At 36.4% G+C, this 15,066-nt stretch overlaps 1 protein-coding gene across 9 annotated transcripts in view; it reads left to right on the top strand.

Annotated features, from left to right (window-relative positions):
- Positions 1-15,066, top strand: part of PHTF2 (putative homeodomain transcription factor 2) — a 151,320-nt gene that overhangs the window by 60,880 nt on the left and 75,374 nt on the right. For 7 of the 9 annotated variants that reach the window (XR_006820592.1, XR_006820593.1, XR_006820595.1 and 4 more), the window contains exons 3-5: positions 4,512-4,568; positions 10,909-10,978; positions 11,681-11,839. Coding sequence is in view for 2 of the 9 variants with exons in the window: in XM_046021622.1 (XP_045877578.1) it covers positions 4,512-4,568; positions 10,909-10,978; positions 11,681-11,839 (286 nt within the window). In the remaining 7 variants the exon portion in view is untranslated. The remainder of the gene's footprint in view (positions 1-4,511; positions 4,569-10,908; positions 10,979-11,680; positions 11,840-15,066) is intronic. The other 2 variants (XR_006820598.1, XR_006820597.1) reach the window with 1 other exon arrangement.

Below are 15,066 nucleotides of genomic sequence, written 5' to 3'. Positions count from 1 at the left end.
TTGTTTTTAATCAGCCTTAACTTCTGTAAAGGTGCAAAATTCATTTGTAAAAATAAGAGGAAAGAAAATACTAGAAATAATTGATGAGAAAACAAATACTAGAGATGGAGAAGATAGCAAATGAAGATATTTGCATCTTGTAGCTTCAATCTTAGTAGTTGAAGTAGTTGGCTAGATGTTCTGCCAAAAGAGGTAATGGTCATAGTAATTAGGAATTAAAACCTGTGGGAAGGAAATTTAGAATTGTCCTTTCTGTCATTATGGAAAGTATTCTAATAGATCAATATAGGATTGTCAGACCTGCTGTTGAAGATGCAGGATTAATTTATAGAGGGCAAAGTGTTGGGTCTAGGACCAGGTTAAAAAAAAAAAAAAAAAAGAGGTCAGCTCTGGTTGGGGTAAGAGGACACTGAGGTTTAAGAGGCTTAAGGTGTCCATGGCATCTGTGGGATTGAGAACCAGAGTGTTAATAAGATTGCTTACCATAGCCAGGCACCAGAGAATGAACTTTCTTAATATGTACCAAGCTGTTGCCTGCACATCAGATGTAAATCAGGATTTCAGAGTCTTCTCTCATAATAAGAGAGAAGCAGTGCTTTTCCCTCCTTGAAGCAGATCACTGGTTACGAAGAATGGGTTGGAAAACTGTAGTACTACTCATACACTATTTGCCTTGGTATTTGTAGGTCTGTCTACCAAAAAAGCATTTTATATATATATATATATATATATATATATATATATATATATATATCCTGTGTCCTTTTGTTTCTATAGAATGTTGGGCACTTTTCTAGACACGCAAGTAGTGGAGGCATTGTTGGGGGCAGGGGAGAATCATTAGGAGCAGCCGAATTATGGAAGTAGCCAACATATTACATAATATTCTTTTCCGAGTTGAAGAACGTATTATCTGATTAAAATTTCTGTTCTCTTAGATAAATATTACTGCTGAGATTCCCTTACTCTTTTGTATGGCATTTTAAAAATAAGGTAATTTTTTGTCCTGAGATTTTGCAGAGAACTATAATTGAACTCAGCTTTGTGATTTAATTTTATGTAGAAGAAATAAAAGAAGAAACCATTTCGAGTTTAGATGGTTTAGTCAAATCTGCCAAGTGTCTGTGTGTCAGAGGTAGAATAGAACCAGAACCTTTAGAACATTTGTTGAGTTATTTGCTTTTAATTTTGTTAGCACAGCTCTGCAAGTTATCCTTCATCCAGTCTTGAGCAGATGGTTCTTAAAGTTTGACTTCTTTTCTTGCTCTGTGTCGACTAACCAGAAGATTGTTTCTTATAAGAGAATAGCTTGACCTCAGCGGCAGGTGTTCTGATCTATCTTGACAGATTTCATTGTGCAATTAAATGAGGCTTTAGATCAGAAGGGGTCTTTAGAATTCCTTCCCTGTCCCTTCTGGCATCCTGCCACACCCTGATTTCAGGAGGCCTTTGATGTGCCACACACACATCCCAAGAAACAGATAATTTTCAGACACAATTCAGTCTGAATTTATATTTAAGGCTAATTTGTTAGTGGCATGTGCATTATTAAGCAGAGCCATGACCAGGTAAAATACCTGTATTTAGGTTCACGGCACCCTCACACTGTTTTTCAAGAAAGTGGTCTATTTGCTCACACAACTGAAAGATCTGTCTGGTAGTGTTTTTAAAACAAATATGTCCTCTGCAAAGGAAAACTGATGTCTCCCCTGGAGAGATATTTAATTGCTTGTAATTGAAAGTGACATTTATCTAGTTTAAAAAAAAAAAAAAAAGGTTAAGATCCCACCTTCTATTACAGTGAAAGCTGTCCTTCCTCTAACCCATCAAATCTTTGGCGGGGGGGGGGGGAAATGAACTCTCCAATAAAATAAGCCATCTTTATCCTTTTTATAGGATTATACCTCACCACCACTGCCCTTTTTTAGGGTTATTTACAAGTATTATTTACAAGTATTGCTATTTACAAGTACCTCAGCCTTCAAAAAGCTTTTCCACTTTTATATATATATATTTTTTTTTTTTTTAAAGATTTTATTTATTTATTTGACAGAGAGAGATACAAGTAGGCAGAGAGGCAGGCAGAGAGAGTGAGAGGGAAGCAGGCTCCCTGCCGAGCAGAGAGCCCGATGCGGGACTCGATCCCAGGACCCCGAGATCATGACCTGAGCCGAAGGCAGCGGCTTAAACCACTGAGCCACCCAGGCGCCCCTATATATATTTTTTTTTTAAAGATTTTTTATTTACTTATTTGACAGAGAGAGATCACAAGTAGGCAGAGAGGCAGGCAGAGAGAGAGGGAAGCAGGCTTGCTGCTGAGCAGAGAGCCCGATGCGGGACTCGATCCCAGGACCCTGAGATCATGACCTGAGCCGAAGGCAGCGGCTTTAACCATTGAGCCACCCAGGCGCCCCAGCTTTTCCACTTTTAGCCACCGCTTCCCTACAAGATTTATTAGACTTTCTGAGCCTTTTTAAGTCTGGAGCTATTGAGTACCATGCTGGGATTGCATCAAACCTACGTAGGCCAAGGACTGACATGCATTTCTTCTGATTTGGTCTTTTGTATATGCATTATTTTATTTTCCCTTATTTTAAAATTGTGGGACATACATTTCCATGTCCATATTCTTGTCATCTTGACATAAAAATAGAGTTCTTTTTAAAGAGAATTAAGTGCATTCTTTTGTATGTGAAAACAAAATACTGCGAGAATAATCACTAAACCATATCAGTACCTATTCTTTATTAGTTTGGGTTATTGTTTCACTAAAAAGCATGCAGTGCCATTGAAATCGTTGCACATTTTAAAAATAAGTTTTGATTGAATTAAACTCAGTCATTCTGAATTATCAAGTTAGAACAGAATTGCTCCTGTAGAATCTGTGTTCCCATACTTACCTTTTTTGATTTTTAAAGAAGATGATTGATTGAATTTAAATTTTAGGAGGGTAAAAGACAACTAGTTACTGCAGGTTAGCTCTGCTGTTAAGTCCAACCAGTTGGTTATTGCTGATCTGTCCTGCTTTAGAGAGAGAGACTCCTGGCAATTTTGGTTACATGTACCTGAGTTGTTCAGTCCATGTGGCTTGGTCTAGGTGTTCTAAGATTTTAATTTGCAGGGTATATCATATCACAAAGTGTTTTTAAAAAATAAGAAAGGAGTCACAGGAAGTTGATGAAAAAGAGAAAAGGATTTAAAGGACCAGAGAAGTTAGTTTGAATAAGATGATATGTAAGAGAGAATAATCAAAATGAAAGGCACTTATGGAGTCATGTAATCATTTTATTCTACCCCCTTCATGTCTGTCTTTAAAGCAGCTTGAATTCTCAATTTCTCATTTCTTAAAACAAGATTTTAAAGAGTGTTATAGATAAAAATTCTTTTGGGTAGAATGATGTCATGAGTCAGAAAATACTCTTTCCTGAATATCCTCATAACACCTCTGCCTGAATCTGGTCTCTGTCTGTCTCATCTCGTAATTAACTGAAGTAATTTTAATTTCTCAGAATTCTAATTTTCAATTAATGCTAAAAGTGAAAATCCTCAGTTAAAACTATAAGCTAATGACCCACTTGAGTGTCCAGTTGGACACTGGGAATTAAAGGTCTAGGGACAATATGTGTTAACAGCAAAGAACTTTGAGACAGCCAGTAAGAATGGTTTGTTCATCCTGCCCAGGTGAAGGTGTAGTTCAGAGAACTTTACAGCATCTGAGAGTGATGGGCATAGAAGCTAAAAGGAATTCTACTTCTCGATATTCACCCTGTGTCTTCAATCACTTTCAAGACTTTATTTTCTAGTTTAAACTGTAACCCAAGTGGTAATTTTGATCTATATGCTTATGAATTTTTAATTCTGTAGAACATTTGTATTTTCTTTTTTTCAAGTTTTTAAATTTATTTGACAGAGAGAGAGAGAAAGAGAGCATGAGAGGGAAGAGGTCAGAGGGAAAGCAGACTCTCTGCCAAGCAGGGAGCCCAATGTGGGACTTGATCCCAGGACTTCAGAGTCATGACCTGAGCTGAAGGCAGTCGCTTAACCAACTGAGACACCCAGGCGCCCCCATTTGTATTTTCTTTAAAAATAACTGCATAGGATTTATTATTGGTAGTTTTTTCTTGGAGGTACCAGAGCTATGTTTATGTTAAATAAAGGATTCCCTTAGGGCAGTGGTTCTCAAACTTTTGTAGTGTATCAGAATCATCTAGAGGAATTTTTAAAACGCAGATAGTTGGGGCCACAGCCATATGACTGAGCAGCTCTGGGGTGAGGCCAGAGAGTTGGCATTTTCAGCAAGTTCCCAGGTGGTGCTAAAACTGCTGGTCCTGAAACTGTACCTTTGAGAACTACTGCAGTACAGTATTGATCCCAGAAGTCTGAGACAAAGCTGAACGTACTTGGTGCTGAATGAACGCGGAGTTGCTTATAATGCAAGCAGAGTTATAGCTATTGGACAGGTACCAACAATTATCATTTAATGCAGTGTTGTATTTTATTTATTTACATAGATTGGAGCATATGATCAACAAATATGGGAAAAATCTGTCGAGCAAAGAGAAATCAAGGTAACAAGTTTATTTCATTTCATATATTCTGAAACATAGTTCTATAAATTAACCACATTTTGTCTTGTATCTTTCCATACGCTTTTAAGGTATAAATATTACTTATTCTATCCAAACTTTTTTAGTATATGTGCTGCCGAAGCGAGCACTCTATCCAAACTTTTAAATACAGAGGTAAACTCTTATGCTGGTGGAGTCATGTGTCTTTACCTCTGATGAGTTTTTTTGTTTGTTTTGTTTTGTTTTTTTGCTTTTTAGCATCTTCTGTTCTTCTTAAAATTATTTTCTAATGATTATTTTTTATCAGCTCTCTTTCCCTTTCACTTGTCACCTTATACTTCTAGTTTGCTTTTCCTCCCCTTTGATGCTGTCATTGCTCTGTACAGTTTATTAAACTGGTAAGTGTTTCAAGGACTTTTCCCGCCTGAGTGGTCCTGTCAAATGCTGCTCTGCTTCACTGAGATCTGCTTTCGGTGCTACTAACAGAATGACTTGGACGCAAGTAGAGCCGCTGAAGAGTTGGTCATTTTTTTAAAAAGAACTTAGGAACGTAAAGCATTAATAGAAATGTTTTTGTAGTAGGTGGTTTCTTCTTGAACATGTTATCACTTATGCTGATAAGACATTCTCATAGGCTACCTTTCTAGCATGAAAACTATTTTTTCACGAAACTGGTTCTGTTTCTTAGCATTTGCTCCTTTTTGATAATAAGAGTTGTATTTTTCATTTGCATAGGTAATACTAATCTGTGTGTTACTGCACGAGCTAAATTTAATCTGAGCCCAGAGAATGTTACTTCAGTGGCTTGACATTTTCTATTTTGTATGAAAAGGTTTATGTTAGATTAGAAACCAGTGTCTGTAGTTTCTTAAAAATCTGTCAAAAAAAAAAACCAAAAAACAAAAACTCAGTGTTTAGACAACTTAGTCACCTATAATGAAGAGCAAGATTCTTTGCCATTGGTCAATTTTAATCTTTAAACTATTTTCATGAAGAATGTAAGTTGCTGTAAGCACCTGCTATGTGTTAAATACAGGATTAAATCATGGGAAAGATGGAATGGATTATAATTTTGTAGATGAGATTCATAATTACAAATGAGATCGATTCAGTTTAGGTCTCTGTTGGGGAGTGCAGGGGGAAGCAGCCCTGGGGAGGTTAGGAAAGATTTTCAGAGGAAGTGACTCATGAGCTGAGTTTGACAAACATTGGGGAGAATGAGGAAAACATTCCAGACAAAATGAAGAGCATATGAAAATAAACATGCAGGAAAAAAGGAACAGGACTGACTGAGGAATCCTCAAGGAGCTTGACTGGTAATAGGTTGGGTGGAGGAAGGAGATTGGGGTGGTTGGGCATGAATCTAGAAAGGAAAGTGGGAGTCAGATTGTGCAGGGGCTTAACTGCCTCACCTGGGAGAGTCTGGACATAATCTGGAAAATGATAAGGGTGACATTGAAGGATTTTAAACAGAAAAAGTTACCTGATTAAATTTATGTTTTAGAAACTTCACTCAGGCATGATGGGAAATACTAGAAGAGGAGCAGATTTGTAATTGTGCTGTAGAAATACTCAGGTGGTACTTGGGAGGGAGATTTGGGAGTCCTCGATATGAAAGTGTGTGTTTATCAGTATGTATATGTGTGCTATACACATTTATTATAACACATTATATCAATACAACTGTAGGAGTGAGAATTACACTGGCTGATGACAGGAAAAGGCTGAGAACAGAACACTGGAAAACAACATTTAATGGATAGGTAAAGGAAGAGATAAAAGGGAAGGAGGTAAGAGATCTATGAGACAGTAGTCTGGCAAGAACATCGTGCAGAGTGAGAATACTCAAGCAAGTGAAGAGCAGCATGCAGGTTTAGTATGAGGCCTTGAAACCATTTAAGCCACTCATCAGAAAATACTACATTCCTCACTTTTAGAACTATTTGAATGGCTAAATAGAAGTTAGGGTAATGGAGCATTATGTTAGCCGTTCCTCGATGCCTGACAGGGTGAACTTGGGGAAGGCCAAGAACTGTAATTTTTTTCTGAAATATGTCTCCCTTTAAAGATAGCGTTTTGTAATAGTGAAGAAGTAAAAGCGGTATAAAGCTTACTCTTACTACTTTGAATTAAATAAAGGGGTACATTTGTTGATAAGCCTAAAACATTCCCTTGTGGAGGCAAATTGTTTATAGTGTAAAATAATTTTGCATTTATTCTAAGGAACGTAGAGAAACAACTGTGGTCTGTTAATATTTGATTTAAAAAGAAACCCAAAACACTGTACCTCATCCTTAGAAAACACTATACAGAATGCATTGAGTTTGTCCTGAGAATATATTCCTTGGAAATGTCTATTTTTTTAAATTGAAAACCTTAGTTGATATTGCTAAAGTTTTTTCTAAGTTGCAAATTATTTTTTTCTTAAACATTTTAGAAATTATAACCGAAAACTTCCATTTTCTGTTCACCTTGGCTCAAATTTAAAAGTAAATGGAATTTCCCCCCCGTTTTAGTACTTACTAGAGTTATAAAGCTTCAATAAAAAAGAACCATGCTATTTAAAATCATTATAGAGGGAAAACAGGATGGGGAAACTAAGTAGGATTTCTGGAAAGTGAAACTGATGGTTATGTACTTTGGTGGAATCACAGTATTCTAATAGTTCCATCCATGGTACGTCTGCATCATTGAACAGAAGTACTTTCTAAATTTAAACAACTGTTTTAAGCTTTTTGACTCAACATTATCTGTGTATTTACAGATTTAAAAAAATTCAAAACTTCATACAATTTGTGTTATTATGCCTTAGGAATGTACTTTAAGAGTTTATGTGTATATTCAATAAAGAATATATTACTTGGATTTCTTGGAGATTAATTATATTTATAGTGCCTGATTGTTTCTACTTTCTAGTTAAGTCAGTAGTTACTAAAATCTTTTCTTTTGAACTTAGTTTTCATTTTTCGTTTGTTCATGTAAACTTTTTGATGGTCAATAATGATAGCCCTGAAAGCTATGCCATTTTGTGTGAATATAGTGTATTCTAAACCAATTTAAAATTTTCCAGCTTAAAATACCTACAGAATTAAAATCAGATCTTACAAATGCTTACGTATGGGTGCCAGTATCTTTTGTGTTTAAAATCATTAATGTTAGAAGATTTATCAGTTAGGTTTTTCTTATTTTAAACTCTCTAAATATTCTGATGTGTAATTGTGAAGGTGAGTTTTGTCAAAACTGGCAATTATAAAAAATATAAGTAAATAGTTAAGCGTCTGACTCTTGATTTTTGGCTCAGGTTATGATCTTAAGGTTGTGAGATTGAGCCCTATGTCAGTCTCTGCAGGTCATGGAGCCTGTTTAAGATGCGCTCTCTCCCTCTCCTTCTACCTCCTCCTTCCCCTGTTCATGTGCACATACTTTCTCTCTCAAAACAAACAAATAAATAAATAAAACTGGCAACTGTGCTGTGACTCTACAGTGTAGCTCAAACTAAAGGGTTTTTTTTTGTTGTTGTTGTTTTTTAAAGATTTGATTTATTTGGCAGAGAGGCAGGCAGAGAGAGAGGAGGAAGCAGGCTTCCTGCCGAGCAGAGAGCCCGATGTGGGGCTCGATCCCAGGACCTGGGATCATGACCTGAGCTGAAGGCAGAGGCCTTAACCCACTGAGCCACCCAAGCACCCCTCAAACTAAAGTTTTAATGAAATATTAAATAAGAAATGAACCACATATGAAATAGGTCAAGAAGAATGAACATGTTGAAAACAACACAATTGCATAAATCAAGTTAATTTACTGTTCCTCTCATAAGAACTTTAAGTTCTTTAAACGACCTGATAAAAATTTTAGGTAAACAGCAGTAAATTAAGCTTCAGATTTTTCATAAAACATTGGCAATAAGATCATTTTCAAATTATTTGAAAAAGAATGTATAAAAGAAGTAAATCAAAATATGTAGTACTGTTTTTAAAAATGTTGACGGTAATAAAGGTTAAATCTCAAACTTCATACCAAATTTAAATCTCTATTAATGAAATTTTGTTTTTACATATATGTAGTATTAGAATTGCTTTTCCAGTTTGCAAAATACTGGGGATGATTCATAGTCTGCGAGCCACTCTGTCATGAATTAAAATGGGAAATGAAGTACAGATGCAGTCAGGTCTCGTTAATTCACAGGAGTTACGTTCTATAAAGTCAGCATGAACACTGAATTAGCAGATACTGACCATTACTCCACCTCTAGTCACACTTTCATCAAGTGATTATTAGTACATACCCTTGTTTTATGTACGGTTCTGTTGAAAGACACCTTGTTTGATAGATGTTGTTGCTGCATTAACAACTGAACTCATGGCCAACGACACTAACTCAAGCCCAAACATAGCTCATCTAGCACACATCTTCTCAGTGAGGCACATCACAGCCTTCTTTACATGTAGGAACACTAGACCACTAGATCACTTCAGTATTGTGCTTGAGGTCCATTTTTTTTTTTTTTTAAGATTTTATTTATTTATTTGACAGAGAGATCACAAGTAGGCAGAGAGGCAGACAGAGAGAGAGGAAAGGAAGCAGGCTCTCTGCTGGGCAGAGAGCCCGATATGGGGCTCGATCCTAGGACCCTGGGATCATGACCTGAGGCGAAGGCAGAGACTTAACTCACTGAGCCACCCAGGTGCCCCGCTTGAGGTCCATTTTTAAACAACAAAATTACCAACAAGAAGTACAAAAAAAGCAAAACCCAGCATGAAACTGACTGTAAAAAGGATACTTATTTTCAGCATGAGAGCTGAAATAAGTAGGCAGATTGTTGCCTTGTTTGACTGCAGCTGAGAGTGTGCACATTGGGTGACTCAAATTTTTTGCCATTCTTAACTTTGTGCATATCTGCAAATGACTGCAAAAGTGCAGCAAGTATTGATTTGGGGATAAAATAAATTTGCAAATAAAGAATCTATGAATATGAGGGCCGCCTATATATAAAACTACCATGACTATGTCTTCTATCCTCTTTTTTTCTCTTGTTTTTGTACCTCTGAGTAGTTTACAACTTCACATGGACAGACTATTTGAAAGGGTTCAACAGTTATTGCTTCTTGATTTCAGGGTACATTTGGTTTAAACATCTCAGTTAATTCTGAGCTCAAATAGTCTCCTCTTCTTTGTTTTGGATGCAAACAGTACTTAACTAAATTTTTACCTTGGGGGTCATCGTTTTTTGGATCAGGACCAAATAGAATTTACTGCTCAGTTACTTGATTAATTGAATGAATAGGAAACAAATCATCTAAACACCGTGTCTCATATCTCAGCACTTGGCTTCTGGAGGAATTTAGCTAAGCCCTTCCAATTCTTAACATCCTAGTTTTGTGTGTGTGTGTGTGTTTTCAATGATTTTGATCTCTACCCTTATTCCCACTCAGTACACTGGTGGCAGAAACTTAACCTTAGTGTTCAGTAATTCCGAGTTTAAACTAATTCAGTTTGTGACTTCTGCTTTTCCCTCCTCCTTCGCCTGGGCATGGCGTCTAAGTTCTAAGGTGATTAGGTAGTATTGTGGTCTCCTTAGTGTTTGGCATGTGAACATAGTGGCCATCCTGAGGTGCACTTCATCCTCTCTGGATCTCAGCTAATACCACCCCCACGTGTTGGCATCAGCTGAGAAGTTTGCATCCCTGTCTGTCCCCAGCTTTGTGAACCACTGCTTCCTGCAGCAGCGCTCCCAGCATCACCCCTTGAGGGCCTCTCAGGGCCCCTGCTCCCCGAGCCAGCCTCAACCCATTCTCCTGTGCAAACGTGGGCCCACACAGTCTCTTGGACCATCTCAGACCGCACATCCAGATTGGGTGTTAGTAATAGTCTTTGTTCTAGAATTTTGCTTTCAGTAATAAACAGCCCTCCCCTGTCCACACATCCCTAAATTGATCCTTTTGGGAAATAATAAAATATATTAAAATACTACAGTTATGTTCCAGTTGAAACAAAGATGTTGTGTTTTATATTTTTCCCCATTATATTCCTTAAAGATTTTTTTTAGTTGAAATCTTTAGAATTTGATTATTTTGCATTAGTCTGGATTTTAAAATACATCTACTGAATTCCAATACTATTTTTTTATTGAGGTATAATTGACATAGAGGATTATATTCTTTTAGGTATTCAGCATGATTCGATATTTGATATTTGTATATGTTGAGATATGTATGTATTGAGAAATGATACCACAATAAGTAGTGAACATCCATCCCCATACCCAGTTACAAAGATTTTTTTTTCTTGTGATAAGGACTTCTAAGATCTACTCTCTTACCACTACTACTTTAATATATTATAGGGTTTAAGGAATAAACCAAAGAAAACAGCACATGTGAAACCAGACCTCATAGATGTTGATCTTGTAAGAGGTGAGTCTTGAATAAATTAAAGCTTAATGCAATTAGAAATTGATCTTGAAGGAAGAGAATTCAAAGTGGGTTAGATATATGTTTGTAGGAATAAAAGCAATGTGAGCATAAGTGAAGGCAGGACTTGTACAAGAGATAATGGAGGTATTTAAACACCATTGACTAGTCTTTACTCCCACTAAAGATCGGGCTAAGAAATAATAAAAAGAAAAGAAAACCAGCTTGTGTTTGCTTAGCAAGCTATATGGCTTGGTTATAAAAATTAAAGTAACTTTTAATTCCTATTTGAAACTAACATTTCAACATTGTCTTATATTTATAAAATAATGTGGGAGAAATTCTGCTGTTATGTCAGTTAAAAATTGTTTTCTTCAGAGTACCTGAGTTAATATGATAGCATGAAGAATGTTTTTAAATGTGTCTAATACCCGGGGGGAGGGGGGTTTGGGGGTGGGGAAGGGGTGGGTTGGGGGTCCTGGCTCTGTTATTTGCCGTGTATCATATGTAAATACCGACAGAAACTTCAATAAACTTTATTTCAAAAAAAAAAAATAAATGTGTCTAATACCCAAAATTGGGCATTTCTCACAGTGTAATGCAAAATAAAATTAGACATGGTTTTTCCTCAAATGTTGAAATTTTTTCTCAAAGGAAATTAAAGAATGATAAATGTACTATGTCATTTTATTTTACTTTTTCTAGGGTCTGCATTTGCTAAGGCAAAACCTGAAAGTCCTTGGACTTCTCTGACTAGAAAGGGAATTGTTCGAGTTGTGTTTTTCCCCTTTTTCTTCCGGTGGTGGTTACAAGTAACATCAAAAGTCATCTTTTTCTGGCTTCTTGTCCTTTATCTTCTTCAAGGTATAATTAAGTGATAGAAATTCATTTTGCTTTTAACTTTCAGGGTGTTATGTTTTTAGAGTTACTAAGGCTTTTTAAAAAAACATATACTAATTATACTAAGTGTGAAGATACACATTGATTATGATATTTCATTTAAATATTAGATATTAATATTAGATATTAATTGAGAAAACAAAGCAGTTATTTTCCAGTATAATTTAATGAAAATTAGAATCTGTGGATGGTTAAAGAAAAATACAGATTGAGAGGTATTTAACAATTAGAAAGTCTCTTCAAATGCACGTACATACCACATATACTTACCACCAGTCTTTTTTATACAAGCTGTATGAGTTCATTTTTCCTGTCTCAGCCATGGTTTCTTTTTTCTTTTAACCATTTGTCTTCTGAGACTGTCCTCATTGCATACAGAGAATACATACCCCATTTTCTGAGTGCTCTTCAGATTCTCGTTTAATTCTCAAAACCACCATGCAGGGAAGTACAGGTACTGGTGTTCTGCCTAACTGATAGAAAGGAATCTAAAGGACCTGAGGGTCCAAAGTCACACAGTCTGCAGGTGCAGGAGAGTCCATATTCAAGTCTAAGCAGTCTGAATGCAGAGCGACATGCTCAACAGTCCCAGCATGCTGCCTACCAGCACGGATGCACACGGGTGCCAAGTCAGAGCCACAGCATATAATGCATAATATATGATGCTGGAGAGCGCTCGGAAGCCTGAGGAAGACACCACTCACATCCCTGTGCTCTAATAAAAACAGTGATTTTAATTTAGTGGTTACCCTTTCAGTCATTCTAATGTCTTGCTTTTTTAAAAACATGATTGTAATCCTGAATGATTATTTAAATATGTTTTATCAACAAACTCTTAAGGAAAAAGATAAATTTCTTTTTTCAGATAAAGGTCTTTTAAGTAAATGAAAAATGTAATAAAACCTATAGACATTTATTTAGGTAAAGTTGTTTCTTTTAAGCCAGGGTACATCTTATATACATAAAAGGAAGTAAACGCTGAAGGTTTGTGATTTTTATCAGTAGAGAGACTGTGTGTGTGTTTCTGATTAAAGAAATGATAAATGTTCTTTGCAGAAAATTTAGAAAATGTAGGAAAAAAAATTTTTAATTTACCTACCGCAAATCTTGCCTTTCAGTTTACTTTGCAACATTTTTAAATGTTGAGATTATTCTGTATAAAAAATTATATTTTCTTGCCTCATGTCATCACAAGTATCAGAGTCTTAAAAATACATTTTTAAATTATTGTAAAATATTCTGTGCTTTATCAGTATTGGACATTTAAGCTTTTTGCTGTCTTTTGCTATTATAATGACTAGTTTCCATTGTAACTAGAGTGCACATATTGTGTCTAAAATTTACTTACTGGCTTGTCTATGTTAAATAAGGAAGACAGGTTAGATCAGACATGAAAAAGATATTTTTCATTTCAGAACCAAAGTTTGACATTGTAAGTGTTCCTAAGTGGTGAACATTGAATATTCTCCTACCAAATCAAAGAAGTGATTTAACCTGCTTCGAGTCACAGCCAGTGACAAAATGATGATATGAGCCTTAATGACCCCAGGAATCTGCAGGAACTACTCGAACCCCTGTGCCTCCACATTTTTGCATAGAAAAGTAGGGTGCAGTACTCTGAATTACTTCATTCTCTATCCTACCTTTCTCCTAAGAGGTAGAAAGAATCATGTGCAGTCAGATTTGGTTCTGTATAACTGTGTATAGTTTTTTATTTCAATTACATGCCTTTTAAGTATCTCAGCTATGTATTCTCGACTCCATTTATGCTTTTTGCTTATGTCATTTCTCACCTAGATTACTGCCAAGAGCCCTTATATCTTCTGCCTTCTGTCCTTTTACCTTTTAAATTGGAAATTCAAACTAGCCACTTAAGGTCTAAATCTCTTCCTAGTTACTGGTTGCCTTCAAGAGGAAAGCCACGTTTTTAGTCCATCCCTTGTTGAATCTCTCCCCAGATTTTACCAGGCTAAATTAGCTCTTTGCTCTTTCTTTTTTGTGTTGTGTGTGTGTGTGTTTAATTCCGTCTGCCTTGGAATGTGCCCCTTTCTTTGAGTGGCCTTCTTCCCTTATATTTACCTAATCTGCATCTACTTGTTCTCTCAGTTAGACTAGGCATCAGGTGCCACCTTCTTTGAGAATCCTTTCCTATCCACCCTCCCAATATATATATAGCACTCTTCATAGGTATTGTATTAGTCTGCTTGGGCTGCCATAACAAAATACCATAGACTGTGTGGCTTAAGCAGCAGAGATTTATTTTCTCACAGTTCTAGAGTCTGAAAGTCTGAGATCAATGTGGCATCAGATTGGTGTCTGGTGAAATCTCTCTTACTGACTTGTGGGTGGCTGCCTGCTCACTCTGTCCTCACATGGTCTTTCCACTATGTGTGAGCAGAGCAAGCGAGATCTCTGGTATCTCTTTGCCTTAGAAGGACAATGGCCCTATCAGACTAAGGCTCCATCCTTATGACTTCATTCAACCTTTACTACATCCATATAGACACTGTAGGGCATCAATGTATGAATAGGGTGGGGGGCATAATTCAGTCTATTATAGGTATTTTGTTTCTTTATGTGTCCCCCTTTTCTTCTAAATTGAGGAGAGGCAGTGAGCAGAGACTGTGGTCTTATTTGTCTTACTATTCCCAGTGCCTAACATCTGCCACTAAATCTCAAAGATTGACCTAAAAATTAAACTTCAGATATCTTATATTTCTGGTGATTATCCCTAGAGTTCTGCTTGACCAGTATATGAAGTCCTGCCTTGGAACTTTCATGCCTAATAAAGCATTTTGTCTTAGTTGAGCTCTTAGAGGAATCTGTAGAAGTACTGCCCAGCAAAAATCTTCAGTAGTTCTATTTCATTAGACTTCATTAAATGATCAAAAAGTATAACTTAACAGTATATAAGAGAAGTAAATGATTTCTTTGTAACCCTTCACTTAAAGGGGAACAACAGGTTGGAAGTTATACCAGAACCACTGTCTTAGGAACTGAGGCCATAGAAGGGATATGGATACAGGCACAACCAGGAAAAAAAGGGGAGAAATAAAGTTGCTCCCCTGCCCCACCTTTTCCTGATGCTTTCTACTGGCAGAATTTTACAGAATATAACAACTTCCTGTTAAGATATAAAATATGGTTTGTTGGTTCCCAGCCCCACTAGAGGATGGTGTTGATAGGGCCGA

The sequence above is a fragment of the Meles meles genome, chromosome 10 (assembly GCF_922984935.1).
Source record: "Meles meles chromosome 10, mMelMel3.1 paternal haplotype, whole genome shotgun sequence".
Taxonomy (NCBI): Eukaryota; Metazoa; Chordata; class Mammalia; order Carnivora; family Mustelidae; genus Meles; species Meles meles.
The sequence above is the reverse complement of the archived record's forward strand: the minus strand, read 5'-3'. Positions and strand labels throughout refer to the sequence as shown.